Source organism: Mustela lutreola, chromosome 3, assembly GCF_030435805.1.
Source record: "Mustela lutreola isolate mMusLut2 chromosome 3, mMusLut2.pri, whole genome shotgun sequence".
NCBI lineage: Eukaryota > Metazoa > Chordata > Mammalia > Carnivora > Mustelidae > Mustela > Mustela lutreola.
This window is the reverse complement of record NC_081292.1, coordinates 119520029-119531853: the sequence shown is the minus strand read 5'-3', so window position 1 is coordinate 119531853 and position 11825 is coordinate 119520029. Positions and strand designations below refer to the sequence as shown.

The window sequence follows — 11825 nt, the reverse complement described above, 5'->3', positions numbered from 1 at the left end:
ATTCTCAGATCTCCACTGTCTAGCCCATAACCTAACTTTCCTCTCACTTTTCTTCAACATATTTCCTCCAGCCACTTTGCTCTACTTATTGTCCATCTATCAGTGATGGCATACGAAGTCCCTGCACTTTGCCTTGCTCAAGCTCTTCCTCCCACATGGAATGGCTCTTCCCATTTTCTCCCACATAGACTCATCTCGGGCATTCTTGGCAACTGAGCCAGCTCCCATTTCATCTCTGCCATGAAGCTTTTGTGTTGGTTTAGAATGATCTTTCTCCCCTCAAATTGTACGAGGTAGCACTTAAGCTTACACTTTCCTGTAATGTCTACTGTGTTGTTTATTATGTGTTTCCTGATTAGACTGTATATTCTGAAGGACAAAGCAACACATTAAATGCTACTTTCTGCCTGTTTCTTCTCCTTTCTTCTGTCCTTTCTACCTTCTTTTCCTTCCTTCTTTCCTTCCTTCCTTTCTCCTACTTTCCCATAGTATGCACAGCGGAATAGAATAAATTATCAGTAGTCACCTTATTAAAAAAAGAAACAACACAGTAATACCAGACCTTAATCAATCAATGGAATACAAAAGTTCACTCATGTCCCTTAGCTTTTAGCATGGAATTCGACACCTTTCAGCGTATTCCTTGGTGAGTATACTTTGTACTACTCAGACACATTCCAAGTTTAGGTCCCCTTAAAATGGTGTGTCCACAAAGGTATAGAGATGTCCCAAGAAATATGAGCCACCTTAAAAAGTTAAGTATTACAGTAATTAAATCGCTTAATTATTTCTTTCAGTTGAGTGTTAAGTCAACCACTCATCATTTAGAGAGTTAAGGATAACAGAATTAGAAACTACTAAGTCAGGAAGGGAGCCCACCTTCTGGTTTTATAGATGAGTCAGCTGAGGCTCAGACACCAAGTCTAAATGAATCTAAATCTCGCAAAGTCCTTTGCCCTCCCCTTCCTCTTCTAGCAGCATGTCTCTAAAAAGGGGTTCCTCGATGTCTGCCAAACCCTTCCCCATTTAGTCCTTTTTGTTTCCCAAAGACTGTCTATAAATAGCATGCAGCCTTACACAGGGACCTAAAGTTGGACAAAAGGATCAACCCATAGAGATCTCTTCCAATTTTTGAAATGATCTTATTTATGCTTTTAGGATAGAAAAGCTTTCTAGAAGCAGCCTCTAAGCCTTGGTGAAGAGAGAATTTTTATGGACCTGAGGGCTAGCTATAAGAGGTGAGTTATAGATTTAGATATGTAAATAATGATTGTGTCTAAGAGGCAGTTGCATGGAATAGTAAGAGTCTGAGGACAAGCAGAAGTGGGACAGAGCTGGTGCATCCTTTGCTACTGGATTCTGGAACTCCCAGTCAGGCTTGGCAAGGGGTTAAGAAGAACACATGGCCCTCCTTTACCTTCCTCTCTCCATACACAGAATGGAGTTATGTTAGAGAGATACCCCACCTGTAGCCTCAGAAACAACATGCTTTTAAAGTCACACTGGGATCCCAGAATACTCTCTCTCTTCGTCTGTATAATCTTGGCACACCCAGTGAAAAGGTGGGATCTTGCACACCCAAGGTAATCCTACTATTCTTGGAACCTACCTGCAAGACCCCCCTGCTTCAGACGCGGTCCTGGACCATTCAAAGACTTTTCGACTCCTTTTTCATTTCTGTTTTAGGATGGGAGGTGGGTTGTAAGCGGAGAAGAAAGGTTTTCCTAAAATTCCCCTAGGAATTTCCCCTAACATTTCAGCCCAAACTTCATTTTTGTTGTTTTATTTTTTGAAGACTGGAAACCAATTGCAGTTCTTCTCCCTTGCCTCAACATGTTTTTCTTCCATAAGTAAGAGTTTTGCGTTTCTGGAAGCAGGAAATAACCTTATTTTGCTCATTCTTTTTGAAGCAGCTGCTTCGAGACTCATCCCTGGAAAAGTAGTTTTATTCTCTCTGGATCTTAAATTTCCCACCTGCTCAATAAAAGGGTTGATGAGGGATGGTTAAATTCTCATCCACCATAAACAGTGGAGGAGGCTGAGGCCCACTGCCAGTTGACTTTTCTCCTGGAATGTCCAGCACAGAGGTAGCTGAAGGTTAAGGATCTCTCCAATGCCATGTGGTTAACATGGGGGTGAGGCTCACTGGCTGCAAGTTTGCAGCCTCTCCGTGGCTCAAAGACACCCCTCTCCAAGATTCTCGAGTGTAAAGCTGCTGCCGGGTCTTCTCCATTCTTTCCCGCGTCCTGGCGGAAGGTTTGTGTGGCCCAGCTCTGTCGGTCTCCCGGCCACCCAGCTGTCTATACCATCTTTAAACCCAGTCGAGCCCGCACCGCACACCTAGCTCGGTTTCTCACGGTTCTGCCACTACCCCTCTCCTCCAGGTGCCTCTCGGTTCCCACTATTTCGCACTTCCAGAAATCCCTTCAGCCACACCAGCCACACTTTGCACTCCTCGCTTGAGGCTCTGGAGCTAGGCGCGGAGGTGAAGTGGGGCGCTCTCCCGGGGCGTCCCGGGCTCCAGCTCCACCTCCACCTCCCCACATCAGCCTTTCTTGTTCGCTGCCCCCCACGCCCCGCCCAGACCCCTGCTGCCTTCCCTCCAAACTCCTTGTGTGTTCTCCCGGAGCCCTTTTCCTTGCATCCTTGTAGGGAGACTCCTCCCCGCCCTTACCTCCCCAGTAAAACGGGAGCGGGTCAGTGGGTAGGGCGGCTGGCCCAGCCGAGTCACCGGACCGGCTCTCCGCTGGGCGGGGACGGGGACAGAGAAGGCTCCGGGCCTTCCTCCGGACTCCAGGGAGCGCTGAGCTCTGTCGGGCAGCCGCACCGCGGGTCCGGATCACTAGAGCAGCCTGGAGCGGGAACCCGGCACCAAAGCGCCCGAGCCACTGCCTCCAGCCCGCGGGCGTCCCCCGCGCTCACCCCGACTCCGGAACGCCGGAGCCTCGGGCGCCCCTGAAGCCCCGCTCAGCGTGCGGGTCTCGAGCGGCACAGCGCGCTCTTTTCCAGGCCCCCAACAAGGAGGGGCGCGCGGGGGGCCCCAGAAGCACCTCCCGCCAGCCCGCCCTCCCCCTTCCCCGCCCGCGCACCGGGTCCGCGCGGCGCGGCGCTGCGCTCGGATTCCGGGAGGAAAGCGCCGCGCGGTGTCCCTGGCGTCCTCAGTCCTGCCCCTCGAAGTGGAGATGCGCGAGAGGCAGGCGAGGGCGCGCAGCTCGTGAGACGCCGCGCCAGCCGGCACCATGCGCCTGCGGCCGCTGCCCTTCGTCGTGGTCCCCGGCTTGCTGCAGCTGGTGAGTGTCCGGCTCGCCGCGCGCCTAGCGCGCGGGGGACGCGTTTCGGCGGGAAAACCGCGTCCGTGGCCGACTCAGAAGCGGAGACTGAGGTTGCACGGGACCTCGGGTCTGGGAGCACGCGGGGTGGAAGGAGTTTGGGGTTGCTTTAGGGGTTGGAGGGGAAGAATCGCGGAATTTAACAGGGGGACCTAGAGGCGTTTGGAGGGTTTAGCAAGGATTGGGACTTGAGGGCTGGGGTAAAGTAGGCAGAAAGTGACCGGGGAAGAATATGCGAGAGGGGATGAGAGTAGAGGGGTACGATGAGGATGATCCGCAAGATTTGCCTCCAGGCCAGAGTTTGAGGGGCTTGGTGGTTTTTGTGTTTCACATGGTATTTTGCCCGGATGCCTGCAGACACTCCTTTCAAACCGAGCATCGTGCATCCTTGTTCTCAGTGTCAGTTAGTAGCTCCTTGCTAGGGGAAACTTAGGCAAAAGACAGATTTGGGAATCGGGGGGAGATTGGATTTGTCTTCGTTTTCCGTCTGGCTCAGGGGACTGGGATGGGGCTTTGCGCCGGTGGGGTTGCGGGATATAACTTTCACGCCCAACTCCACGCTGGAGCCCCCTCTCGGGAATCTGGTAAGCAGTTTGCTGCCAAAGACCTCTCCCACCTCGTCTGTCTGAGGGGGCTCTGAGGAATATGAAGGCCGTTAGAGAGTGGTTCAGGGTTCTCCGGCGAGAACTGTTGGTGTTAGGTGACTGTTAGTCCTTTAACTATCTTCTCTCCCTGGTTTTCCCGCGTGGCGCCGCGCTCTCCTCCTTCCGAAATATGCCTCCATAATATATATATATATATATATATATATATATATATATATATATATATATATATATATACTGTTAGTTAATTATACTTAAGGAAGATCCCAAGTAAAACCTTCCAGAAGACAACTTTTAAAGTAAAATAGAGAAAGGGACTGCTTTCGCCTGTGGATTTCAATTGTTCTATAGGCACTTAACCTTGATACAGTGCTGTTAAGGGTTTTCTCCAGGTTCCACGGCTTCTTTGGTCTTTACACTTAAGATTTTGCTCAGTTAGCTCTGGGCTGTTAAAACAAGGTTAAGGAAACCAAGCTCTCAGAGAATGATTCATCTCTCCTTTTCTCCTCTCTTCTCTTCTCTTTCTCTTTTCTCTTTCTCTATTATTTCCTTTTAGAGGGAAAGATAACTAACTTAAGAAAGTTTCTCTGTGAGATGTGTGATACTGTAGATGCCGAAGTACTTGCACATTTTGAGGATGGAAGGGATTCTAAAAGGTCTTAGTGAAGGGGAGAGGATAAGGAAAGGCCTGTCCATTCTGGTTACAACAGAGATTAGCTTTACTTGCACAGCATTGGGTAAGAAATTCTTCAGTGACATCAAGAAGAAAATGCAGTGATGTTTTCAAATGTCCTTCATGGAGCCATCACATCCTGCCTATATACAGTATTGCATATTAAAATAAATTTTGCATCTAAGGCATTGTGCATGCAACATATATGCCACATTAGACTTTAGTATCACTTGCTTTTTTAAAATGTTTAAGCTGGATTCCAATAAATGATGGTCTAACCAGCAGCATTTGTATGGTGTATATAAATAAAACTCCAAAGGCCTAGAGAAATCAGGTACTTAAGTAAGATTTCCAGGATATCTTCATGAATCTCTTAGTTAATTTAATTTTGCATTCAGTGATCATGAACTGTGTATCTGTTCCACTGTGTAAGACTCTTAAAGATGAGGAAATATATTTGGGCATATGATGGGAAAAAGTTCTCCCATCAGCCACCGTATTGGAAATGTTACATTTTTTTTTTCACACCACCAGAGTCAATAAGAAATAGGAAATACATCTTGAAGGGATTATATACCCTCCTTAAGAGCTAGATTCTAATATTACAGCATGGATTGATTGATTCATTTTTAAGGAAGCTTATGTCAAATTCTAATCCGTTTTTGGATTGTGCTTGGGTTGTAATGTTTTTTTTCCTGGAGCACTTTATCATGGTAAGTGAGGTGTGAGCTGCAGCTGTGTGATAAGCACACATTCCTTACTCTGCCATCCTTTTGAACAATAAAAGGCTGTTTACATTCTCCACATTCTTAGAGCTGTTTCCAGCCACACAACACAAGGGGGTTAGGATGTGAGCTGAAAACAGAGTGACTGAGGAAGGTAAACCTAAATGAAACCTTCCCCAGGCCCACCATGTACCCCACCCTGGCAGGTATCAAGGAGGGCAGGTCATAACTGGACCCTTTGGATGACTCGCAGTTTTATTCTACCTTTTCCAAGCTGATATTGGACTTACTTGCTCAGTCCCAACAGCAAGTGGATAAAGTGTTTTCTAGATGTGAAACTGGACTTTTAAATTTCTAGGAACTAGACATAGTTGTATTTAGTAGATCTGCCATGGGGGGAGTGCAGAAGTGGGGGCAAGGTTGGATTATTGCTGGAATTAAATTTCATTTTTTCAACCACCTGGGCAACCTGAAGAATGTACTTTTTAAAACACGCTAAGTATTTTAAAACAGTAGTGGATTCATTTGGGGATTTTGAAATGGAATTTTAAGAAAATGGTCTGTTTCATCGAAAACAGTCACATGGAATTGGGTCCAAATAAGTCAATGGGTCCAAATAACCACATGATACTGGTACAATAACTAGAATGTTTTTACTTGTTTTTGTAATACTTAAAATTTGTAAGAAAACAGTCGGATGAATTGGTAAATATTGCAGGTAGCCTATGAAGTACGTGCGTATTAGCTGCCCTTGTCCAGTTCTCCTTCCTGCGTCCAGTGTTTTAACAGATAGATTGCTCACCTAATTAATAGGATTGCTAGGCAGTTGCAAAATTTAAATATCAATCCTGAATGTATTATTTTTTCTGAAATCCTTATTCAGCAACCATTCTTTATTATTGTATTAACAACACATTATTTCTTTTCTGCCATCTAATGATGAGAAAATTAGCATTTGAAATTAATATTATAATATAATGAGTGTTATTTCCTGACATGATGCAAAGTAAAGACTTCTCCAGATGACAATTTCTTACAGATTTACATGATAATTTAGGACTCATAATAAGTGTGATTTTTGCCTTTAAGTAAAATGCAGATTGTAAAAGATTAAATTTGAATTTAAATAGATTATTAGCTTGAGTTTAAGTTAAAATTCAGTGATGATTTTTAAAATAAGTTTGTCATACATTTCATCTTGTTTTTCTGTGTTACAATGATTTTACAAAGTAAAATATAAATTAGAAGTGATGTAAGATAGCAAATTTTTAGAATTCTATAAAATCAGAACCCTTGTGAGGAAAGGTGTTATAATTTTAAGTTTATCCTCATTGTGTAGTGTCTTCCCACATGAACTTCCTTTGTTTATCTTTTAATAAATTAGTAATTTTAGGATTTGTTTACTATGATATTCATAACATACATTATTCTCAGCTCCTTGTTTACTATGATATTCATAACATATATTATTCTCAGCTCCGTATTTACAAAAAGTGGTAACTCATGACTGTCTTCCATTCAAAAATCGTAATTTCCCTCATACAGTTCTGATCAATAAACATCAAAACAGTATTTTCTAGTGTAGGATCAATAGTCTCTTGGCGAGATGATGATAACGCACAGCCGTAAAAATACTGCAATATCATGGCTACGATTTAAGAGTTGACGGGGCATTACAATTAATTCCTCATTAAAAACACCATTATCTTAGACGTTCTTAAAAATGAGAATTAGGATTAGACAGCTAAATCCTCTATTCTCGCCATTCATCTCTCCGTGCATGTTGTGTTCCCTTGGCCTATTCTGAGATTTATGTTATCTGGTTCAGTTTTAAATGCCTTCCACATAGGAGATTGACTCCTCTTGGGAACTTATTTTATAGCTTAATAGATTTCCAAATGGAAAAGAAAAGCTTTCTTAATCTTCGTTGTTGTTTGTTTTTCTTTAAGATTCTTTTTGTATTGTTTTTGATTAGTGATCAAAATGCTCAATAAGGCAGAAGGCTTTTTGGAAAACCTTTTAGAGGTTTGACATTGTCAGCTTAAAATGTGTAGCTCTTGCAAATCGAATGAATTAAGAAATGTTGATTTTATAATATGTTGTTCACCTTTTACCTGTTAAAGAGCTAATCAATACACTTTGAATGATTTAGACATTTGGTAGTAGCAATCAAAGGTGAATATAAATGTGTCACAGGTTTGTGATTTTGTAAAAGCTCTAAGACGATCTCTTACTGTTTACATATTCTGTGGACTCCTTTACCTGAAGCATTGCTGGGTAAGATTTGAAAAAAGAATTACAGCTGCACACTCAAGTGCCTACAGTTAGGGCTGTGTCATCGTTTCTGTAGAGAATCTCATTTCTATCTTAGCCATAAGCATTATTGCTGGTAAGAAGTTGGCATTTAATATCTTGATCTGGGAGTCAATTATTTTAAAGCTGCTTTAAAAAATTGGTCCAAATGATCTTGAGCACTCATCCATGTGAGGTTACTCTCACAGTATTCGTACAGTACGGAAGACCATGATTTAACAAACTAATTTCTGTATTAGTCTGGTATAGACATTATAATGTTTAAATTATTTTAAATAATCCTTTCCCAATTAACCCATTTATTGCACTGTTGTAAGACTTTGAAACACTATTTCATCATAAGTGTTTTTTACCGTGCCAAAATCAGATGCCCTAATGATTATTTTTATGAGTTTTTACTTTCTAACAATCTACTTGATTTTTCAAAAATTATTTTTGAAATGACCAATGGTGTTAATACAACTCCATTCCTTATTTCAAAACCCTATTCCATTAAAAAAAGGATTTAAAACAATTTACAGCATAGATTTTCATATTATAGAAGGAATTCTAAGATATGATTGAAAACGTTCATTTTAGGTTATTTTTAATTTATGAAAATCTAGATTAAAAACCTTCAAACAACTGTTTGGTTCATTGTGCTATAAGATCAGTATATAATAAGGGATTCTGTTTCTTTGTAGAATGACCATTAAAAATTAAAATGTCATTATCTAAACCCAAAAGCTACAAATCGTATTTTCCTTTTTTCTTTGTCAGATCATTTAAGAAGTTAAAATAATGTCTTTAAACTTGCCGTTCTTATCAATTTTGTCTGTCCTTGATTTATGGATGTACGATAAGGGACAAGGGAAGTTTTGTATACTTAAATTACAATAATAATGCTGTCTTAAAGGTGCACGTACTTACTATTTTCAAGTTTCTTCCATACATTTATCATGTTCTGTTCTCCCAATAAAACTATAAGATCAAGAGGGGCATTTTAAATGTCTCCATTTGTGTATTGGAATGAACAATGTTCCATTTTTTTTTTTTAAGATTATTTATTTATTTATTTGACAGAGAGAGATCACAAAGTAGGCAGAGAGGCAGGCAGAGAGAGAGAGAGGAGGGAGCAGGCTCCCTGCTGAGCAGAGAGCCCGATGCGGGACTCGATCCCAGGACCCCGAGATCATGACCTGAGCCGAAGGCAGCGGCTTAACCCACTGAGCCACCCAGGCGCCCCAACAATGTTCCATTTTTAAATAAATTGCACACTCAACAAATATTGACTGACTGGCTGTTTTGACCCAGACAACCACACCGAGACGACAGGAGACATTGGGGATGTACCAGTAAGCAGAGTAGGACTGCTCTGAGAGTGTGAGTGTGTGGATGTTGCCCACACATTTGTGTGTATGTGTCTTGTGCAAGTCCCTTAACAACCTCAACCCTTCATCTATAAATGAAGTCATTAATGATAAAGTGGATGAAAAGTGCTTTCTTGCATCACTTTCCTTTTTATCATATGGTAACAGTGTTTCTGGATTTTTCTTTTTATGAATTACATCTTTAATTACTGTAAAATTTAAAGTATGTCTTTACACAAACATAATTGTTTTAAAGATAAGTTTTACGTGGAGTTTATGCTGTGTAGCCACATCACAAATGATATGTGTATTTAGAAGTAGATTTAAAACACTGCAAGATTGATTAATGTTATCACTGTTTATGGGAAGAGAAAATTAGTGAAAGTAGGCAAAGGGAATTGATGAACATTTATTTAACCCATATAATCACAAAATCAATAAAATTTAAATTAAAATGGTGTATTCAGGCTTTTTTCCTCATCTATACTATTTTTAAATTGTAAACTACGAAAATCCTGTTATTGCTTTAATTTAAATAAAAGTAAATTGATGCTGAGTTAAATTCTAATAATTAAGATAAACAACGTAACGCTGTAATACTGTACTTCAACCAGAAAATGATCATGTGACTTTTGTACACCTCAGTAGAATCCAGCCTATTTAAATCAGAAATAGTTTTAACTAACTAAAAAGTTTTCAGGAATTTAGATGTAAATGGTATGGAAATTTTAAAAGAAAACCAACAAAGAACTGGCATGTGAGACCCTATCAAAGGTGGAGAAAATGTTAGTGGTCTTAACATTAGGAAACGAGCCATCTGAAACAGATCTACTAGTCCTGGGGTTCACTCCAATTACATATTAAACAATGTAAATGTCTTTAAAAATGAACCCTGACGGGGCACCTGGGTGGCTCAGTGGGTTAAGCCTCTGCCTTTGGCTGAGGTCATGACCCTGGGGTTCTGGGATCCATCAAGCCCTGCATTGGGCTCTCTGCTCAGCAGGGAGCCTGCTTCCCCCTTTCTCTCTACCTGCCTCTCTGCCTACTTGTGATCTCTCTCTGTCAAATAAAAAAAAAAAAAGAAAAAAGAACCCTGACATTGTGATATTACTGTTTGGGCCAGATAAGGTAAGTTTATGGTCATAAAAACACTTGTTTAATTCTCTTCATGTAAGAATATGCAAGATTATGACTTTCAAGCATTGTAGTATAATACTGACAATATAAAAACCTTATCAGTTTTACCTTAAGTTACATAGATGTATATTTATTCATTCACAATAGTAACTTAAGAAATAGTCTAGATTATTTGCAGAGGGAGACCGCATGTTTAATTTATATAAAGTCCATGTGATTCCCATTCCAGAATTCTACCCCTCGTTTATATGTACAGACTTAACTACTGAAAGTGTTCGATTGAGTATGACAATCGCATGACATTTTGAATGGATAATGTATACAATAAGAGAATAGGGACTCTAAAGAACTATTTAACCTTTTGCAGTAGTGATAACAATCATTTTTATTAACAAAGTCTTACTTTTAATAACCCAAACAGAAGACAATTGGGATCAGTAAAAAAGAAAGGGAGGTGAAGTTTTCAAACGTGTGTTTTCCATAACTGTGAATTCACCTGTTAATCGCATGTCGATGACTCCCAAATTTGCACCTCGGTCCCTGACCTGCTCTTCAGACTCCAAGACCATATCTCCATAGCTCCCTGTTCATTTTGACTCGGATGTTTTATTACCAACTCACACCCACTCACCATGTTCAAAGTCACATCTTTCCTGAACAAGTGCCTTCTAATATTCATGGGTTCAGATCTTCTAGTCACAACCTCCCCCTTTTTAATGTCTGGTATCTTTGTGTTCAGACTGTGGAGACAAGTGACTCGGTATAAAGCGCTACATGGTTTACTAGATTCTTTTCCCATATGTGATCCTGTGTTTTATCTTCGCATCAGCTGTGAAAGGTAAGCAGAACAGTAATGACTTTAGTGCATCCACTTTGCAGATGAAGAAACAAAAGCGTTGAAGGTTTCAGAAATGGGATGTAGACCAGAAAAAGATAGTTCAGCTAAAAGGTCAGGGCAGTATCCACTCACAGCAGAAGGTCATGAGATCTGACTTTGACCTCCAGAATGCCTCACTCTGTTCAGTGTCCATGCTGAGGTAGAAACCTCAACTCATTCATTTTAGGAAAGTTTTAAACAAGTTTGTCATAAAGTCAAAGAAGGTAAACACAACAAACAGGTTCTTGGATCATGTCCTTTGGTCAGCAGTTCCATTTAGAATTTAATCTCCCAGAGTCCAGTTTGCCAAGTACTTTGGCCAGTAAATGTAGCTCCAGTTATGATCAACCGAGGATCTAAGAGTTCCTCTAATTTCTCAAGATCTCAACCTGCACCACTTGAGATGAAAAAGATGAACAGGAAGAGAGCAAACGGTCTTAATTTCTATTAAGGGCCACTTAATCCCAGGTGTCTAAGGAGAAGGTCGCAATGTGAGAAGGAGCCTGGGGGATGGGGCCCGGCTACATAGTAGGTACTTACCCTTGTGCAGAACTTGGGAGCATCCGTATATGATTGTTCTTTAGCAGTAGCAAACTTCCTCTTGTTTTCTCTTCCCTTTCTTACATTTGTAAAGGTAGTATATTATTGACTCTCCATCCTGATCTCTTTGGATCTCTTTTTAACATTTCTATGCACAACCCCCTCCCCTCCACTTTTTGATTTCCATTCTAACTCTGGGCAACGGTAAATCTCCTGCAAAGAAGTACCCCCAGGTGCTGGTGTTGGATGCACCTTGCCAGGAAGCACTCAGAGTCAG

At 41.2% G+C, this 11825-nt stretch overlaps 1 protein-coding gene across 1 annotated transcript in view; it reads left to right on the top strand.

Moving 5' to 3' along the window:
- Window positions 1-2552: 2552 nt before the first annotated feature.
- NXPH2 (neurexophilin 2) overlaps window positions 2553-11825 on the top strand; it is a 114137-nt gene continuing 104864 nt past the window's right edge. The window contains exon 1 of the mRNA XM_059166754.1: window positions 2553-3290. Within this exon, the coding sequence (XP_059022737.1) occupies window positions 3240-3290 (51 nt within the window). The 5' untranslated portion in view covers window positions 2553-3239. The remainder of the gene's footprint in view (window positions 3291-11825) is intronic.